Consider the following 21,145-nt stretch of genomic DNA (forward strand, 5'->3'; position numbering starts at 1 on the left):
GTACCAGTATATACTGACAGCTTCTTGTTCCCTAAGTAACTTCATCTTCTTCATTCATTCCCTGCCTCTCCCTGTGCCCACCTACCCCATCAGGGACCAAATGTTAGAGATTTTCTTGGATGTACAGGTAAGTCTTTTTTTAAAATATTTATTTATTTATTTGGCTGTGTAGGGTCTTAGTTGTGGCATGTGGGATCTTTTGTTGAGGTGTGCGGGCTCCAGAGCATGCAGGCTCAGTAGTTGTGGTGCGTGGGCTTAGTTGCCCCGTGGCATGTGGGATCTTAGTTCCCTGACCAGGGATCAAACCTGCGTCCCCTGCATTGGAAGGTGGATTCTTAACCACTGGACCACCAGGGAAGTCCCTGTACAGGTAAGTCTTAAAAGTCTTATTTTATAAGGAAGAAAGTGTTCAATTATAGACTCCGCTCTACTTTTGTGTCCCAAGTCGGAGATAAGCCAATGTATCACAGACTCGAATCTCCCTGAACTCACCCCTCCCATGCTTCCCTGCCCCAACCTGCAGCCATACACTGCTGAATCCCTGGTCCCATGAGCCTTGCTTCCTCAATAGCCTCTGAAGAGGCTATTCAAGTCCCATTGGCTTGAGGCCCTTGATGTACTGGCAAACTAACACACCAGCAAGGCTAACATGTCTCGAGCCATTGACGCCCATGGAGAGCAGAGCAGGAGGGGCTGGTGGGCAGGGAGGACCCCAACACACTGCACAGGTGAGGCTCTGGGGACCTCCAGAGCCCAAAGTAAAAAGTTCCTGAAAAATTGTTGGAGAGGAGTGTGAAGCTGAGCTCGCCAGCAGTCTCAGGGAGATCACATCAACTCCTGGACTTCAGCACCTTGGCAACCACAAGTCTGTTCTCTATGTCTGTGAGTCTATTTCTGTTTCTTAGATAAGTTCATTTGTGTCACATTTTAGATTCCACATATAAGTGGTATCATATGGTATTTGTCTTTCTCTTTCTGACTTACTTCACTTAGTATGATAATCTCTAGGACCATCCATGTTGCTGCAAATGGTGCTATTTCATTCTTTTTTATGGCTGAGTAATATTCCATTGTGTATATATACCACATCTTTATCCATTCATCCGTCGATGGGCATTTAGGTTGCTCCCATGACCTGGCTATTGTATATAGTGCTGCTATGAACATGGGGGTGCATGCATCTTTTCAAATTATAGTTTTGTCTGGGTATATGCCCAGGAGTGGGATTGCTGAATCATATGGTAATTCTATTTTTAGTTTTCTGAGGAACCTCCGTACCGTTCTCCATAGTGGCTGTACCAGTTTACATTCCCACCAACAGTGTAAAAGGGTTCTTCTTTTTCCACACCCTCTCCAGCATTTGTTATTTGTAGAAGGAATTTTACACATCTTAATTCAGCAGGTGCTCACAAAATTAGTTCATTTCCAATTTTCAAATGGGGAAACTGAAACTCAGAAGCAAGGTGACTTGTTCAAAGTAAAACAGACAGGTCTCCTGACACCAAAGTACATGCTTTAGTTAAGACTTTGAGCCTTGAAATCTAACACTCAGATGAAGCTTTGCCACTTAAGAGACTTTGGGCCTGTGCTTAGTCTTTTGGAGCCTCAATTTGCTCATCTATAGAGTGGGAATAATAATAATAGTACCTACCTCATAGGGTGATTGTGTTACATGGTATCATGAATGTGTCTGGCACAGGGTTAACGTTAAATACATATTAGTTACAATATTATTATCATTATTCTGATACTTCAAACTGCTTCCCTATAAACAGACTCACTGACTGTAAAGTGTCTACCACACAGTGGACACTCAGCAAATATTTGAATATGGGGGCTAAAGAATCATTTGATTCTTATCCTAGATTAATTCCTGAATCATTTTTTCCAGCTGCAATCAGGTCATCATCTTAGTGATCAAAAACGTTATTCTGCCCTCACCCAACCCCACTCCCACCCCCATCAGCTGACTCAGCAGAGCCAGGCACCAGGAGAGGGCCGCTAACTCGGGGCAGCCAAATGAGGAAAACGCATCTGCTTTTGGATGGAACGTGCTGGAAGTTGGACAGGTTCACCCCTTATTTACCACGCTTACAAATCAGTTGGAGAAATCCCAGATTTGTGGCAAGACAGAGGGTTTGTAAACCAGGAAGAGAAGCGAGGGCTGCCAAGCACGGACCGGCTTCCAGGGGATCAGCAGAGCTGCAGCTCCACGGACAAGATGAGGTCAATCGCTCCTTTCTCCAGGGTAATAAGTGACAGAGACAGAGGCGTGTGGGCCAATGGAGATTAAGATTAGAGGGAATGTCCTTAATAAATCCCCCAATGGGAAGCAGTTTTGCTTCTTCTGTCTCTTAGGGCACTAGACCAACCACTCACTGGGAAAACAAGTTTTGGTGCCAGAGCCTTCGGTGGGTTCCAAGGCTGCCTTTTCGGAGACAGGTACTTGAATGCTCCTGGGGTGGTTCTGGACCTACTCCACGAGTTTGGGGGGGGGTGTCTAAAGGGGATCAGGTGACAGAGATTCACAGGTCACTAGACCAGAATGTACCCCCTTTGCTGGGTCACTTTTCTCTTCCCTGATAGCTGGATATTCTCAGCCACAGGTTACTTTCTCTTTCAACTTAATTTATTCAAGCTATATTTTGAGAAAGTTGCTGGGAAGGGGAGGCCTTGTGAAATAGAAAAGCCGGTAAGGGGATAGGTGTCTGCTTTCTACCTCTAGGGGCCACGCACAGGACTACGCTTCTCAAGCTTGCCCCCCATCCACTAGTCTGCTCCTTGCCCTGGACCCTTCCTTTCTCTTCCTTCTGCCCTGGCAATCCTGTTCCTTCTCAGCTAGCCAGCCCACTGGGGAGCAGTCAGATAAAATTATGGCCGAGGAAACTGTATACTGCTTGAGAAATGGAAATAACACACATTAAACCACTGAAGACTTTACAATATGTCAGTGCCAGAGACCTTCAGAGATGGAAGTGAGCACTGACTGCCTTTGCTGTACTCACGGTGGAGCGAACCATGCCACTCCCTCCTGAGAAAAGATGAATTTTACGTGCAGGTGGCCGTGTTTTGTACCACATGACCTGATGCCCTGGCTATTGCTGACTGGACAAGGAAGGGCACCTGTGCCAAGGGCAGATTTATAGGCTCTGTCAGCCCAACAAGCTGGGCTGGGGATAGAGCTTTGTGTAATAGGGCTGGTGACGACCAGTTGGACTAATTGCATTTTCTCTCTCTGGAGTTTCCACCTGAGACCTATTAGGGGAAGTTAGCTGGAACCAGAAGTGGAAAGATAAGCAGGGAAGCATGGGGGGACACGGGAGCTGACAGTGGAGAGGGCTCAGTGGACTCCTGGTGCTCAGAGGTGAGGCGGTGGGAGAGTGTTGAATCCTCATCAACCCTCTGGTTTCCACCCTGGGTGCCGGTCTCAGGATGCCCAGCCCAGACCCCTGGATGTCTGTCTTCTGCATTTCCATATGGACTCTCAGAAGAAGCCCCCTTTACAAGACAACCTCAGTGCATCTCTGTTATTTACCACCCACAGGATCTAATAAAGAATTCACCTGGCCTGGTTTACAGATGAGGGAGTGGAGGCGTGGAGACCATGGCTAGCTCCCCAGGTTACGGAATCAGAACTCGAGTCCACAAAGGAATCCAGACTCCTTACCTGGAAAGCCTGCTCTCAGATGATGGGGTTTCAGGACAGAGGTTTTTGTGGGAGGAGCGGGTTTCCAGTTAGAGTGAAGAGAAGGAGAGATGCTGAGTTCCCTTGTTCAGACTTTGTGTCACATTGTTATAATTAAAAAGCAGTTTGTAAACAGTAACAGCTGAGTTCTAAATTGCCCCAGGGTCTGGGTCTGCCCTCTCCGTGGCTGCTCTTCAGGAGGTTTCTGGGAGCAGATGCAGCAGCTCTGCTGCTCTTGTCCACCTCGCTTATTTCACCAACCTTCCCTAGGCTGTGTCCACAGGGAAAAGGGTTTAGGAATGAGTAGAAATCCACCCCCAAGGGCAGACTTACTCAGCTGTCCTTTGTTCTAAAGGCAACTCCAGGCAGGTTTGGGACTAATGTCTAAACTCCATGGAGACCTTGTTGTCTGTACCCTGACATTTAATGGAAAGAGGGCTTACAGGGAGCTCTCTTTATCCCATGAGAAATGTCGGCAAGAAAGGTCGTATTTGGAGAGGCTGTGGACCTAAGGAAAGAACCTTCAGGGCCAAGCTTTGTACTGGATGGAATAACTCTTGAAACAAGGTTTGTAGCTCACACTGTGCCTCCTCACAGGCCCATGGGTACAGTACGGATTGCAACTGTGGGAGCTGGTGTGATGGGACTCTCCACTGCTGTGTGCATTTCCAAACTAGTCCCGCGATGCTCCATTACAGTCATTTCAGAGCAGTTCACTCCCGAGACCACGAGTGATGTGGCAGCCGGAATGCTTATTCCTCCTGTTTATCCAGGTAAGAAAGAGATTTCTGCTCCTCTGTCAGATATGATATGGACGTTAGATAGAATGACGTTGGTGGAATTCTGTTGACAAAGACAGCTGGATGTTCACGTAAGTGTAATGTGCACTTTTGACATCTTGTTAGTTCATCTGTTAGGAAAGGCTCAGTTATGCAGCAAGACAGAAAGAAACTTCAAATCTTAGCAGCTTAAAAAGCAACGGTTTATTTCTTGCTCATGCTGTATGTTGATTGAGCATCAGCAAGGGTTCTGTTCATCACTCAGGGGTCTAAGCTGATGAAGCAGCCAGAGCCTTGAATGTGGTCAGTACCTGTAGCTGGGGATTGAGAGCTCTGAGGGGTCTTGCCTTAGCAATTAAAGGTTCATGGCCAGGAAGCAACATTCATCACTTCTGGTGACAGCTCATTGGCTAGTGCTAGTCACATGCTCCCACCCTTCAGAAGGAGGCCAGGAAGTGCAATTCTATAAGGCTCCCAGAAGGTAGACAGCCAGAGTATTTGGTAAACAGCACCAATGGCTACCACGTTGGTAACTGGTAACTCGAAGTCTTTCTACCGATACCAGTAGTGACCATCAAGTCAGAAAATACTTGTAATGGGACTAACATTATCCTCACTTCTAAGCCAGTTTAAAAACAATCAGTCAATATGTATTCAGGAATAAAAATGCATTGATTTTTCTAAAAAATTAATTAATTAGTTTATTTATTTATTTTTGGCTGCGTTGGGTCTTCGTTGCTGTGTGTGGGCTTTCTCTAGTTGCCACCAGCGGGGGCTACTCTTCATTGCATTGTGCAGGCTTCTCATTGCGGTGGCTTCTCTTGTTGCGGAGCGCGGGCTCCAGGTGCCCAGGCTTCAGTAATTGTGGCAGGTGGGCTCAGTAGTTGTGGGCCGAGGGCTCTAGAGTGCAGGCTCAGTAGTTGTGGCACGTGGGCTCAGTAGTTGTGGGTCGAGGGTTCTAGAGTGCAGTCTCAGTAGTTGTGGTGCACGGGCTTAGTTGCTCCGTGGCATGTGGGATCTTCCCAGACCAGGGCTTGAACCTGTGTCCCCTGCATTGGCAGGCGGATTCTTAACCACTGCACCACCAGGGAAGTCCCAATGCATTGATTTTTAAAAACATTTCCACGCGTCCTTTCCATTCTATATTTGTCATACGAAATGGGAAGAGGAGGAAAAAGCATTAAATAGGAAACAAAATCACTTTGCAGCTAATGAAGTTTATACTCAGTGTCTTCACTTCCTCATTTCCACTCTCCTTTCTCCCCTTTAATTTTAGTTTTTATTTTTGTATCGAAGTTATACATGGACATAGTTTAAGCAGTCAAATGATTATGTTATTACAAAAAAACAGCAATCTGGACTTTGAAAATTGCCCTGCCCATTTAATCTGGAAACTCATGTCTCCAGTTCAAGATACAATCTCTGAGTTACCCAACTGCCGATTCCTCCCTCCTGCCGTCTCTGCCTTTCTGTCCAGAATTGCTGTTTTGCTGGGCTTCCTGGACGAGTCCTTCCATTGGCTCAATTTTTTCCCCTTCCTATTTCTATCTTTTTCTCTTTCTATTTTACTTTCTGGGAGATTTTCTCAATTTTTTCTTTTTGCCTTGCTGTTGGATTTATTATTTCTACCATAGCATTTTTAATATTCCAAAGATCATTTTTATTCTCTGAATTTCCCTTTGTTATACTATTTGTGTTCTGTGGTTGCAATGTCTTATCTTTTTGAAGACACTAGTAATAGTTTTAAAAGTTTTTCCTCCCTGCATAGCTTCTGTTGTCTCCAAGTTGTGTTTTTTTTATTTGATGTGCTCATTTTTCATGTTACAGGTTTTCCTTGGCCATGTGGTCTGGTCATCTTTACCTGTCTGTTGACCTTTAAGAACAGGATCCTAAACAGCTGATGGGAGTTTCTGGGTCCTTGCGTAGGGCTTGTTGCCTTGAGGCTCACTGGAGTGAGATGGGAGTGCTGTTTGGTTGGAGAACCTCTGATGTCATTATATTTAAGTCTTTCTTCTTGGGCAAGTCATGTTTCCCAGAGAAGAGGCTTCCAGTCCCCTGGCTGGGGTGGGTGAAGGCCTGGCTGGCAGCATTCCAGGAGGGGGAGAAGAGGTCTGAGGTCTTAGCATGTGGTTTGCACATGTTTCCTTAACGCTCTTGTTTTCACTAGGGTATTCCTGCCTTTGCCTGCACTTGGTGTTTTCCTAGTCCAGAGACACCCCCTGCTTCACCTAACAGAGGATAAACCCATTTTCGGCCAGGGTGGGGAGGGCAGTGGCCTCACTATTGCAGTCCAGGAACTTGGCTTTGTCAGCACCCGTGATGCTAATGTACCTCTTGGGAGCTGCCTTGCAGGAAACAAGCACAGGAGCCTGGTGTGTCTGCAGAATGCTAGTTCACACTGGACACCTTTCTTGTGACCAGAGTCCTTGTGTCCATCTCCCAGGCATCCCCTTGTAGGCATCAGGCCCAGGTGAATAGTGAGAAGGCTGCCTGATAGTCATGGAATCATCTTCAAATAAGGAGGCTCACCTGAGAGTTCATTCAGGCCACTGAGGCCCAGCTCACCCTTTGGCTGGGTGATTGGGGCCCCTGGATCAGGGTCTTTCTCTCTGGTGCTGCTAGATAGACTTTGGTTTTCTCTCTGGGCTTCTTTCAGACCAGCCCCAGTGATGAAAATCTTCTGTGCCCATAAATGTCAATACCATATGGGGACCATACTGTCCCATGGGTTTGTTGTGAGGATTAAATGAGTTAATACATTTAGAACAGTGCCTGGACATAGTAAGTGCTATGTCAGCCCTTGCTATTGTTATTACTGCTACTCTGGCTACAGTTTTCTTTTACCAGCACTTGAACATGAATTAGGTCTCAGGCTTGCTTTACCCACCGTTGAACTGGAATTGTCTATTCTTTTGGGGGTGACTTTTGCAGTGTGTGAATAGCAGTCACTATTTTGTTTTTTAAGGTTTGGAGTGGGAACGGGGGTGTGCATTTCAATACAGCCTCGTACACTGCCTTAGATTGTTGGGGTGTAATCCATATGAGGTCTAACTTAGTTCTTTGCAGTTTATTATTTATTTCCTCCTTATTTTTAAACCAGTAGACCCAGTCTGCAATTTTGGGAGTGTTGAGTTCACAGGGGCATATGTTTGAAAACAACAGCACAGATCCACTACTAAAGAAATATTTATTGGCTCCTGAACAAGTGAATTGCTTTAAAACCTGCCACTGAAATGCTCTCATTCACCTGGAAGCAGGATGCCTCCAGGGGCTTTTCATCTCTACCTGAGCTCTAGGGACATCTCTCCAAGCAAAGCTGACCCAGTATCCTCTCTGCTCAGTTCCCCCATCTCCTCTGTGTCTCCGCCTATAGCAGCCCCTCAGGATTACAGTTCCCCAGTAATCCTGACCCTGGACTCTTTCTCGTGACCTTCCCACAGGGATCAGATGGCCAAATACTTCATCCACAGTTGGATTTGTCAGTGCTTCTGTGTCATGCTTGCTCTCTGTGCCTACACTGGACACTATTATTTTGGGGCTTGAACCCTGACCCGTATTTTCTCCCTGGCAGGCCTGGAACCCTTCCAGAGCTATGTCCAGATCCAATCTCCTGTACACAGGCAGGGATGCCTGAGGGATAAGGGGCACTGTTCCACAGGACTCTGACAGAGAGGTGTGGTCCCTGCACACCCCTGGTGACCCCAGGAATGCTACTCCAAGCTGGTCTATGATTCCATGGAATGGAGGGGAATGGAGGTAATGGCAGCCTTGGATGGGGCTGTAGGGAGCTCAGTTCCACAATGCAGGCCTTGTTTCCTTGTATCAGAAGGGTGAGCAACCTTGGCTTCCCACTGATGTTCAGTCTGTTCTTCGACCTGGTTGATCTCCCCTTATCTCCTGCCATGTTTTCAGCCCTCAGGAAAGAGGCCCTGGGTTCTTTCTCCTATCATCTCGACTGTGTGGCCAGCTGGATGCCTCAGCCAGATTGGCTAACTTGGCTCAGATTGGTTATGGACCTTTCAAGGACCTCTGAAATATGCCTAGTGCCAAAGGCCAATACGCCCTTTCCAGCTGGCCCATATGTTAGATTTTTTCCCTCATCGGTTGATTTCCCCTCTGTTGATTAATAATTATATGAACCGACCCTGACAGCAAGTGTCAACATTCAAAACTCTGGTGGCTGACTGATCCTCCGCCACAATGTGGTACTTTATCTAAATGTTCCTCCCTGCCTCTTTAGTTTTTCCCAGTTTGTAGGAAGGAGCTTCTCTGAAGATAGTCATTGTCATTATTTTCCTTTCTGTTCTGCTGTGCTTTTCTCCACCATCACAGACACACCCATTCACAAGCAGAAGCAGTGGTTCAAAGAGACCTTTGATCACCTGTTTGCAATTGCCAATTCTGCAGAAGCTGAAGATGCTGGTGTTCTCCTGGTGTCTGGGTAAGGGAGGGAATCTGAAGTTATTTTAGAATTTAGAGTGATCTTAACAGACTTTAGAGTTCAACAGAAAATATTACTGAGTACCTGCTATGAGCAGAGTGCTGAACTAGATGTAGGAGGATTTGGAAGAACATTTTAGGCTTTACTCCAAAGAACTCAAGAAAGACAAGTTATAACATTGGACTTTTAAACAATAAACAACCATTATAGTTTCTCATCACAAATGCTATTTTGAGTTTCCTCAGGGAATATGCAGTGATTTACAAATATGGCTAAAAAAATATATAGCAGGTAAACACTGAGTTTGGGTTCTATGGGGCTGATGGGGGCTGATGGAAAGCAAACAGGTGTGATTGATATGGGAATGGGTACAGAGGCCCAAGGCACAGGCACATCTTTCTTATTTGGTGTCCATGGAGAATGAAGTGTTCCAAAAAAGCAACTATTATAGGTCACTAAAGTTACCTTTTAAAGTGCCATTTGGGAAAAAATATTTCTGAAATGGTTAGCAAGCTTCCTTTGATTTTTCACATCCAATTTCCGAAGAAATGCAAAATTAAATAAAAGAGTTTAAAATATTAAACATTTCTAACACAAACTAGCACTTAAAATATGACAATACCTTTCTATATCTTCTCAGACAGAAATCACTAACCATACTGTCACTTCTAAGTTACGACATAACGCATACATTGTCTGTGTTATTCTATGTGATAACACAACTATGCCCTACAGCCTTCTGAAGAACAGAGGGATGTCTGCCCTTTACTAAGTTCTCAAAATCACTGCATCTTTTGTGCTGTTTAAAAAAAAAATGTCCTGTCTCCTCTTTTGAGTTCAGGCTGTCTGCTGGTGAACGTACCTGCATCAGGCAGATTTCTACTCTATTCCTCTTCTTGCTCTCCCTCACCATTACAAACACCAAACGCTATTGATATCACTAATTTCTCAAAGTCCCTACCCAAAGGAGCAGCTTTAATTCTCTACCTTCTGAAGATGGATTGAAACTGTAACTGTCTCCAGAGCCAGTTGATAAGCCACATAGAAACATCGTTGTCATTGATTTATGGTCACGCTTTGTTTTTGTCCAAACCCAGCACGACCCAGTCTAATTCACAAACATCAGCTCTCAGTAGTTTTTGGAAACAGTTGTGTCCAAGATTCAAATGTCCTTTCAAGAGCAAGACTTTGCCACTATTGAGGATATTAAAAGGAATGTACTTTAAGCCATTCTAAAAAAGAGTTATTTATTTTCCTCATATGAATGATTTTTATCCCACTTGCTTCCAAAAAGTATTTGAATCAGTCAAGTGAAGATAAGGGCACAAATGTCCTATGCACCTTGGCATAAGTATAAACTTTATTCATGTATTTATTCCTTCAAAACAATTTACTCAGCATTCACCACTATCAGGTAGTCTTCTAGGAATTAGGGAAATACAAATGAGCAACTTAGTACATATTGCTTGGCATATAGTAGATGCTCAATAAATATGTGTTGCGTGACTTTTTAGGAAAGACAGACATGGTCCTGCCCTCATGTAGCTTATGTTCTGTTGGGAATGTCCTAAATCTAATGAGTTACATATGAGACATGAGTCACCAAGGGAAGAGTACAGGGTGCTATGGAAGCATTTATCTGGAGAATAAACTTGTTCTGGTAAGTTATGAGAAACCACTCAGAAAAAAAGTGATGTTTCAGTGGAGAGCATCCACATGAGTGTAGGTTAGTCTGCTGACCCTGTAGAGGTGAAGGGGACAGAGATAGGGTCCAGGGCAGAGGAGGCAGCATTCAGGGAGAAGCAATAGTACATGCATAGACCTGAATCTAGGGTGACTCTGGTGTGTTGGAGGGACTGAAAAACGCCTAGGGTAATGGAAAGCCATTGAGGGATTTACACAGTGAAGTAACTGATCATATGTGCATTTCAAAAACATTCTGTCTGCAGTGTGGAGAACAGATTTGTGGAAAGAGAGATGATGGTGGGATAGATTAGGTGTTGATAGTGGGCATAGAGAACAGATGGATTTGAGAAATGCTTATGAGGAGATTAGATGGGACTTGATAATTGATGGCATGTAGGGGGTGAGAGAGGAGAGAAGGTCAAGGATGATTCTCTGGTTTCTGGAGTTAGCACCTGGGTGGATGGGGAAAGGGGGAGGGAAAGAGCGGTGGGCATGGGGTAAATGTCTGAGACATGGGGGTAGACTTCTCCAGTAGAGAGTAGGCAACATGGGTCTGGATCTGGTTTTGGAGCTCAGGAGAGAGAAGAGGAGATGTAGTCTTCTGAGTGTTTGGCCTATAGTATGATGGTGAAGACGGGGAAGAGGACAATCTAGCCCAGGGAGAGTGGGCAGCATGAAACAGCAAGAGGGCCTGTTGTAGAGACCTGCAGCAAACAACAGTTATACCTTCCACAGGAGCCGTATAGAATGAATTACTTAGAGATACAAATTCCAGTACATTAATTACCATAGCATTAGCAACCATGTATAGCACTCAAATGATTTCCCTTGCTACTTTAGAGCAGCCATGCTTTACAACATTTATTCCTATTGATGTAAAGAGCCCGATACTTATAAATCCAAACATATGCCTAGCAGCTATTGATAGCAAAGTTATAGGCTTCTTGTTAACAACTAATATCTTTCTAGCCTCATCAGCCCCAGCCATGACTGAACGATAACAGGGCTTGTCCTGACAACCTGGCTTCTCTTATCAAGAATGTAACGTGATAATCTATAACTTAATTCATAATTTGCAGCCCTGTCTCCTGCACCACCACCGTTGCTTCTTCTAACTTATTTTGTTCAGAATTGAGGCCAACCGTTAACCTTTTGATGGTTTACTTACGCTTTATGTAAAGCATTATGCAAAACAGAAAAATCTTTCCTCAAAAATGCATCATCATAAGTAAATAAAGAAAATCTGGGCAAGAGCTTTTTAGAAAAAGAGAGTTAAGTTCAATCTTTAAAAGGCACACAACTTTTAAAATGTCTTATTCCAATGCCACACGCCCCACCCCCGCCATGAACATTTTAAATTTAGCTACTGAGTTATCTGAACCTGAGAGAATCGAAGAATAATTTCTTTCTCTGTATGGGTATAAGAAGTGTGTTATAAAATGCTTTAGAGAATGTAACATGGAGTTCACTAGAAATTTCTTAGAACTTCAGGAAATTTTTCCACTTACTGTGTTTGAGTTGGCAGATATTTCGGAGCATTCCTACTGAGGAAGTGCCATTCTGGGCTGATGTGGTGCTGGGATTTCGAAAGATGACTGAGGATGAGCTGAAGAAATTCCCCCAACATGTGTTCGGTCAGGCTTTTACTACACTCAAATGTGAAGGCCCTGCCTACCTCCCGTGGTTGGAGAAAAGGTCAGTTGAAGTGGCTCTTTGCTGCTTTCTTTGTCTGTCACACCCATAAATAACTTCGTAGCTTCTCTGTGGCTCCTCAGAGCTCTTGTACACTGTGTCTTGCTGTTCATTAATGGCTAGGGCTTTGTACAACATTCTGAAGACACTGTGTCACAAGGAGTGAGTCACACCCAAGTTAGTAACACGTCCATCTTCTGCTTCACTGTGCACCTTGATGCACGATTTGGTCCCTCTCTCCCCACCAGTAAGACCCCCTCGTTGAAACAGTATCTTACTTTGCTCATCCGTAAACTGAGATGTTTGGAGAATATGCTTCCAGCTGTAAAATGATATGATTTACTCTAGTTCCTTTGAGAATCTTAGGCTTATTATAAGTTATTTTTGAATTTTTTTCTCATTAGTGAAAAAGAAAATAACCCCATTATTTTATTTTGTTATGAGCGAGAACTTTAAAAGTGAGGGCTTATCTAAATTAGGTAATTGCTTCCTTACCAAGTTCAGCCCCAAATTTCATGAACTTGCATTTTGGCTTGGTTTTCAGGACTTTCTGTTTCCAGTTGGTTAGGAAACACATCAAGGGTATTTTTATTTAAGACACATCAATAAATCTCTCCTTAGTTTCATCTTGAAATTGCAAGCATGTTGAAGGTTATGAAACTTTGGCCCTTTCAATCCCCAAGTCTGTATATTTGGTAGATGAATAGGAACAATGCAAATTATCGGGTAAAAGTTGGAAAAGTGACTTCAGGTAAGCAGTGGCAGCAATGGCTTGGTCCCAGATGTAGGAGATAAGAGAATTAATTGGAATAATTAATTAATTCCACAATTATTCGTTGAACTTCTATGTATACCTAGCACTGTGCTAGAAGCTAGTCAAAAATGGATAAAATATGATCAATTTTCTTAAGGAATTCATAGTCTATTTGGGGATGATGGTGGATATATGTGTGTGCACATTGATATACATGTTAATTAACAGTAACACATGTGATGAGGGTTAAATACAAATTTATGAAGGTGGATTGGGAGTGCAGAGGAAGGAACCTAAGTCTGTTAGGCACATGCCGGGAGCACCATGATATATTTTTGTAGCTTTATAAGTGCTCTTTTCACTTTTATCTCTTAGCAATTTATATGGGACTTTTTTCTTCTTAAAGTGCCAGTTTCATAAAACCTACACTTTTGTGCCTTGTCGCTGGCCCATAAACCCCTGTTTGTATGCTAAATTTAAATCACCGTATATCAGCTGATAAATGAACATTTGAGCCATCGTGTGATGGAGTTACCCATCAGCCAACATTCCAGTTTCAGGGCATCACCATCTTTTCCGAGTGGCAAGGTTGTGTGGTGTTGCATTTTTGTCTTTATATTATAAAAATGCCTGGAAAAATAACATTGGAATTGCTAATGCTATTGATATGTAGTTGAGGTATTGTATATCTTAATAAAATTCAGATAAGGGGAAATTATTAGGCAAGCCATAAGTGGCAGAGCTCTGCTGTAAATATATACATATTTATTTTGGGCCACCCTCAGCCAGTTTCACATGAGAACATATATTACCTGAACAATTTGTTCAAGTATCACCTTCTAGAAAACAGGCGCCTTATTTCCATAATAACCTTATTTTCGAGCCTAATCTCTAATTGTGGGATGAAGGCCTGGGAAAAGTCTTGATTTTCTCTCATTAGTTGGAAGCCTGCTGTCCCCGTTTTACTTTACTTAAAATAACCCTGAGCGAGTGGTACTTTGTGCCAGTGGGAGCCACCTCCCGAGTGCAGCACCATCGGGCCTGGTGACCAGCCAGCTGGAGTCGTGCCTTGGGGCATGCTGCTTCCTGTCTGTTTTTAGGTGACAGAGTCAAGGACAAGAGGTCTGAGGGGCTGCTCTTGTCCCCATAGAGTCCCGGGGAGGACTTTTTAGGTCCATTTGTTTGATATACGTGTCCACCATGACAGTGGGTGGGGACATGTGTGCCTCAGACAGACAGTACACACAGTACACACTGTTGCAGGGAAGCCACGAGGAGACCCTCGTCCTAGCTGTCCCACCCCCGCCCCACCTCCTGCTTTGGTATCCCATAGGTCCCTGATACTTCATGCTTCCTCTTAACCCCCAGTGAGGGGCCTGCACAGACAGTATACAGGGGCCTCCTCTCTGTAAGATTGGTCACCCCCCCTTCCCTCAGGCCCTGGCACCTGACCAGAAGGCCAATGTGGGGGAGGAAGAGGGTCACCCGTTCCCTTTACTTCTGAGGAAGGCTTTGTAGGGCTGGGACTCCTTTAAGCCCAAGGCAACCCTCTCAGAGCAAGGACTTCAGGCCAGGTGGGAGGCCAGGCAGCATGGTGGTGAGAGCGTGGGACCCCTGGGGCTCCCTCTGTAGGCTGCCACCCACTTTCCACCTCGGATGACCCAGCTGGGGAGCCATACAATCCCTGCTTGTTCCTCACACCCAGGGTCTGTTATGTTGCCTCCTACGCCCCTTCTACACAATGTGAGTGTTCAGCCTGCAGCGTTCTGACTCAAAAACAGGCATTTTACTTAGCAAGCCGCATAACAATGCCTTCAATTTAAGCTCTATCCTTCTGAAATAATATTAATTTCCAGGAAAGAAAAAAAAAGTTTATAACCACAAAGTAGATCGTTAGCATTTTTCAAAGAACAGAAGGAATCATCCGCTTCTCAAAAAAAAAAAAAAAAAAAAAAATCCAATAATACCCAGAACCAACAAATAAACAAAACCCCCTGAGGTTTAATCAGCCATGCAGATCATGTTTTATATCTTTGGCCAGTGGATTTATATTCTGCTGCTTCGTACTTGCCCTTCCAGGAAATGAATCACAGAGGCAATAAGTCAACTGAGCCTGTCTCTTCACCAGGCATCCCACCTAAATAAATCATCCCGGCTGGAGCAGGATGGTCCTGCCTTGGGAGACATTCAGAAAGCGGCGTGCCCCATTTTGGTGCTGGGGGCCCTGTAACGTTGGTGCGTTGCCTTCTTTCCAGCAGACCACGCCTTATTCCGTGGCCCTGATAAGGGCCCTGCACTGAGCACAGCACTAACCACACTGAGCTTCTCTCCCTGCACTTTCCTTCCCACTCATCTAATGAGTCCTCTCTGTTACTTTCCCTGCAGGGTCCCAGACTCTTGTCTCCTATAGCTTCTGTTCTCCTACTTGGCCTGACTCACAGCAGTGCCTATGCCACTCCCTCGACAGTTGGACAGAAATATGGATTGTGTATCAGGCATGTGACAGGTCATCCCTGCCTAACAAATGTCCAACTTGCAAAGGTCCCTTCCTGTGCACAGTAGACCCCTGCTCCCCCATGCCCAACACACCCCGTGCCCACCAGAGCACAGCCTTCCTTTTCCAGGTCCCTAGAGAGTTCCTCCTACTCCCAGCATTGGCCCCTGGCCCTTAACCAGAGGAGCCATGGGCAAAAGTTGGCCTTAGACACAGCTCTAATATGAACGCCCCACTTTCTTCCTGGTTACACAAGGATGAGGCAGGAGGGCACCAGCCAGGAAAGTGGAAAATGATGGTGGTTTTTTTTCTTTCAATTTATTTATTTATTTATTTTTGGCTGTGTTGGGTCTTCGTTGCTGCGCCTGGGCTTTCTCTAGTTGTGGCGAGTGGTGGCTACTCTTCGTTGTGGTGTGCGGGCTTCTCATTGCGGTGGCTTCTCTTGCTGCAGAGCACGGGCTGTAGGCGCACAGTCTTCAGTAGTTGTGGCTCGCGGGCTCTAGAGCACAGGCTCAGTAGTTGTGATGCATGGGCTTAGCTGCTCCGCAGCACGTGGGATCTTCCTGGACCAGGGCTCGAACCCATGTTCGCTGCATTGGCAGGCAGATTTTTAACCACTGCACCACCAGGGAAGTCCTATTTTTTCTGAGGATGGCAACAAGTTTAGTAGGGAATAGATGGAGGCTGGCTGTGGTGCAATGGCCTTGGGGGCTTCCACTGGGGCTCCAATTGCTGCCCTAAGGCAGTGGAAGAGGGGAACCCCACCTGCTGGACTAAGGGTGCATGGCTGCTCCCCTCTGGACCACTCTGCCCATAGAAACCCCAGGCCTCATCCACACCTCCTCCCAAAAGGGAACAGAAGCTATTCCGTGACTGAACAGGGCTTAGACCGATTAATATAAGTTCGTGCAGTGGACAAGGCAGAGATGGATCTTCTGAGAAGTGGGAAATAGAATGCAGTTTATTTTATTAGAACATGCATTGCAGCAGAATGAGTGAGCAGTATGGTCATCAGATGAGGTTAAAATTATCAGGTTAAAATTATATGGCGAGAGAGACAGAGAGAGACAGAGAGAGAGAGATTTAGTTGCTTTGTAAACCTAAAATGCATTTTAAAAATTCTAACTATGATATTTTAAGTATAGCTACATTAAGTGTCACTGGGAATAAACAGTGCATTTTCCCCCTGAATCTATATGCATAGCATTATTTGCCAACTGAGATTTTCAGTTAGTTTTCTTCTCTTTCTCCTTTTCTTCAGACAAATGGACTAAAAATTGTTAATTTTCTGATTGCTGTTAATAAAATACCCTGCTTCAGGTTTGAAGCAAGGATGCCAATGTGGTACCACTCTCTATCTTTTAGGGTTCTCTAGAGAAACAGAACCAATAGAAAAAATATATATATATATAAAGAGATTTAATATAAGGAATTGGTTCACACAATTATGGAGGCTGACATGTCCTAGGATCTGCACGGTGAGCTGGCAAGCTGGAGACCTAGGAGAGCCAAGGCTGTAATTCCAGTCTGAAGGCTGGCAAACTTCAGACCCAGGAAGAGCGAATGTTTTAGTCTGAGTCTGAAGACAGGAAAAAGCTGATATCCTAATTTGAAGGCAGTCTTGCAGGAGGAAGTTCAGCCTTTTTGTTCTGTTCAGGCCTTCAACCAGTTGGATGAGACCCACGTGAAGGAGGGCAATCTACTTTACTCAGTCTACCAATTTATGTGTTCATTGCATCCAAAAATACCCTCACAGAAACACCCAGAAGAATGTTTGGCTAAATATCTGGGTACCCCATGGCCCAGTCAAGCCAAAACATAGAGTTAATCATCATATACCCAAACTAGGATTTCATATTGTCTTCAGTATTGGCCAATACTCATGTCAAGTCCACTAGGTTTTGGGCATTGAGCTGGGTCATAGGTGTAGTGAGAAGCATGAGATGTAGTCTCTCCCTTTGAGAAATTTATAATTTATTGACATCAGTCCCCTAGAATTTGTTGTGCTCACATCTTGTGAAGCACTGTCATGCCTATTATTTCACTTGAACTTGAACTTCACAGCCGTCTCTGAAGCAGGCAAGGGAGGTGTCATCCCCATAACACAGATGAGGAAACTGAGGGTCAGAGACAAGAGGTGAGTTGGCCAAGACCTCAAAGCTAAGCTAATGTGAGGCAACTGGGACCTAAACCCATGCTTTCCAATTCTACATCCACCTCTCATTTGGAACTTACTTCATTCTGCCAAGTATTTACACTCTGTCTCCCAACTCCTGTGTCAATCCTGAGGAAGGGCACTTTGCCTCTAAGCAGTACCTTGCACACAGGCATTCAACCTGCACCCTGGTGTAGAGAGCTGCCAATAGTCTTTTTCTCATATTACGTCTCCTATATTCTACAAGTGACCTATGAATAAGATGATAGGACCTGGAGTTATTGTTTAATAGGTACATAGTTTCATTTTGCAAGGTGAAAAAGTTCTGGAGTTGGATGATGATGGTGGTTGCACAACAATGTGAATGTATTAAACTTAATGCCATTGAACTGTACACTTAAAAATGGTCAAAATGGTGAATTTTGTGTTATGCGTATTTTACTACTATTAAAAAATAAGATTACAGAACTTGGATAAACCATTTCTTTTCATTCTTGATGTACTTGGTCCAAAAAATCATTAGCAACCACGACTGTTATTTAGTCCGTCAGCTGCAAATATTTTGTGTCCCTCTTATGCTAGCATCCCTGTGGTAGACATAAGGAGAAGTGCATGTGAGCCCTGTCCCAACCATCTGGTTAGGGAGAACAGAGTAGTACACAGGAACATGCAAGAGTTAATTAACAACATGAGACAGAACGTTCAAGGCAGTAAATTTTTTTCTTTTTTTTTTTTTTGCAGTACGCGGGCCTCTCACTGTTGTGACCTCTCCCGCTGCGGAGCACAGGCTCCGGACACGCAGACTCAGTGGCCATGGCTCACGGGCCCCGCCGCTCTGCGGCACGTGGGATCCTCCCGGACCGGCGCACGAACCCGCGTCCCCTGCATCGGCAGGCGGACTCTCAACCACTGCGCCACCAGGGAGGCCCCCAAGGCAGTAAATTTAAGCGCTAAATAAATGGCATGAACAAAAAGTGCTTGGGGTTTTTAAAATACCAGGTTAACCTGGTATTTATTTAGCATCTAGAATGATATAGGAACTCCATTGAACATAAAAAGGATGAAGCAGGTAGTCTGCTTTAAGTTTTTGAAATAGGTATTTATTTAGTTAGGTTCAACTTTAGGAATCCCTGGTTTCCAAGGATGTGAGGCAGTCAGCTAGAATTTGGCCTGCTTGGGCCCTGGAAGCTCTGGAGGTATTTGATCATTCGACGGTCTCCTCAGTTTTGTTTCCGAGTTCCTGTTCATCACTTCTGTAAGGGGTTGAGCAGGAAACTGCTATGGCTCACTTCATGGTCTCTCATTCTCCCCAGGCTAAAAGGAAGCGGGGGCCTGATACTCACCCGACGAATAGAAGACCTGTGGGAGCTTCACCAGTCCTTCGACATTGTGGTCAACTGTTCAGGCCTTGGAAGCAGGCAGCTTGCAGGAGACCTGAAGATTTTCCCAGTGAGGGGTCAAGTGCTCAAAGTGCAGGCTCCCTGGGTGAAGCATTTTATCCGAGATGGGAGTGGGCTGACATACATTTACCCAGGTATATCCAATGTAACCCTGGGTGGAACTAGGCAAAAAGGAGACTGGAATCTGTCCCCAGATGCAGAAATTAGCAAAGGGATTCTTTCCCGATGCTGTGCCCTCGAGCCCTCTCTCCATGGAGCCTGTGACATAAGGGAGAAGGTGGGCTTGAGGCCCTCCAGGCCAGGTGTGCGGCTGGAGAAAGAGATCTTAGCCCAGGGCAGCCGGAGGCTGCCTGTGGTCCATCACTACGGCCACGGTAGTGGGGGTATAGCCATGCACTGGGGCACTGCTCTGGAGGCCGCCAGGCTGGTGAGCGAGTGTGCCCAAGCCCTCAGGACCCCTGCTCCCAAATCAAAGCTGTAGGCATGAAAAGACAGCAAATGACCCCAGAAACTATTAATCAAAATATAATTTAAGTACCAGAAGAGATTCAAATAACTTTTCCATTGAATGAAAGTTTAATTGGACATGGCTTTGCTTTCAAAATTAGAAATGATGCAATATGTATCAGTAGACTTAAGATTAGTACTAATCTAACTTAGTACTAGACTTAAGTCTAGTACTAATGACATAGGGCATAAAGCTCTATTTTTGTCAAAAAATACTTGCTATAAAGTAAGATTTCTTTTAGATCTTGTGTCCAAGGATCTATGCCAATTCACATGGTTGCAGGGATTTTTTTTGGCTCATAAATCCACAGGAGGAGTTAATGTATGGAAAACAACTCACTGTCGGTTGCAGAGCTGCCCATGATGCTCATAGGTTGCAGTCAAGTGAACACTATAATCCTTTAAAATTACACAGTGATATACAATTCAGGCTTATTCCATTTAGTGGAAGACAAAGCATGATTCCTGCTAGTGCTAGTGGCAACCTCTACTTCCTCTCAGCTGGTACTGATGGTAGAACGTAGGGATGATGTTGCCTACAGGTGTGGCATTAACTCAATTGCCGTCTCGGGGCAATCACCTAAGGGGTGTACTTTCCACTACTACAAATGATTGAGAGCTGGTTTGTTGGACGGTTGACTTTGCCTGAGCATTTTTGAAGATTGAATAGTATGTGCAGCCAAAGGGCTAATTTGCTAATTAAAATGGAACAATCACTCTGAATAAAATATAAACAAAGTTTTCTGCAAGTTGTTAAAAGGTACTGGGGAGGAGTGGAAATGTATCTAATGATAAAATGAGTTTGGGAATTGCTGAATAAATAAATCTAATCTGGATTCTTGACTTGGTCTTTAATCTGTTCATGTGTATTGTGAATTCTTAGGAGGGTTTTTGGCTGAGTGAATGGTAAAGGAGATGCTATTCATTGAGGTAAAGGAGCTTGGGAGAAATATATGTAATTTTTTTTTATGAGAATAGTCTGTTCTATTTGACATTTTCTAGCACTGGAGAATTTCTAAGTTTGAATATTTCTAATTTAAATATAGGCCTAAATAGTAGGCCTTAATAAGATGTAATGTGTATGGTTTTTATGTTATAGTTATCGGGACTTCCCTGATGGTTCATTGGTTAAGACTCCATGCTTCCACTGCAGGGGGCACAGGTTCAATCCCTGCTTGGGGAACTAAGATCCCCCATGCCTGTGGTGTGGCAAAAAAAAAGTACAGCTATCATTGAAAAGGTGAATGAAAATATATACATGAGGGTCAAAGAAAAGAAATATGTGTAATTCTAATTTTTTGGGGATATGGCTTATGTTTAGTGATGATAAGTTCTATTTTAGACATCCTGGGGGGAGATGTGGAACTGGCAAAGAGAATGGGAAAGAGAAAGCCCCCAGCACAGCTCCATTCTTGCTGTTTTGTTCGTTGAGCTTTTGCATATGATTTTTTTTAAACATCTTTATTGGAGTATAATTGCTTTACAATGGTGTGTTAGTTTCTGCTTTATAACAAAGTGAATCAGCTATACATATACATGCATCCCCATATCT

General features: G+C 44.3%; 1 protein-coding gene across 2 annotated transcripts; it reads left to right on the plus strand.

Moving 5' to 3' along the window:
* Nucleotides 1-2,382: 2,382 nt before the first annotated feature.
* DDO (D-aspartate oxidase) lies at nucleotides 2,383-20,448 on the plus strand. Of its 2 annotated transcripts, XM_065888786.1 has the most exons (5): nucleotides 2,383-2,442; nucleotides 4,283-4,458; nucleotides 8,797-8,905; nucleotides 12,110-12,286; nucleotides 19,000-20,448. In XM_065888786.1, exons 2-5 carry the CDS (start codon nucleotides 4,287-4,289, stop codon nucleotides 19,565-19,567), a joined length of 1,026 nt encoding a protein of 341 aa, XP_065744858.1. In that variant the 5' UTR covers nucleotides 2,383-2,442; nucleotides 4,283-4,286; the 3' UTR covers nucleotides 19,568-20,448. The 2 variants fall into 2 exon arrangements, with proteins under 2 accessions (XP_065744858.1, XP_065744857.1); XM_065888785.1 differs by lacking the exons at nucleotides 2,383-2,442; nucleotides 12,110-12,286 and having other exon boundaries at nucleotides 4,287-4,458; nucleotides 19,000-19,567.
* Nucleotides 20,449-21,145: the final 697 nt, after the last annotated feature.

This window comes from Phocoena phocoena, chromosome 12 (genome assembly GCF_963924675.1).
Source record: "Phocoena phocoena chromosome 12, mPhoPho1.1, whole genome shotgun sequence".
NCBI lineage: Eukaryota > Metazoa > Chordata > Mammalia > Artiodactyla > Phocoenidae > Phocoena > Phocoena phocoena.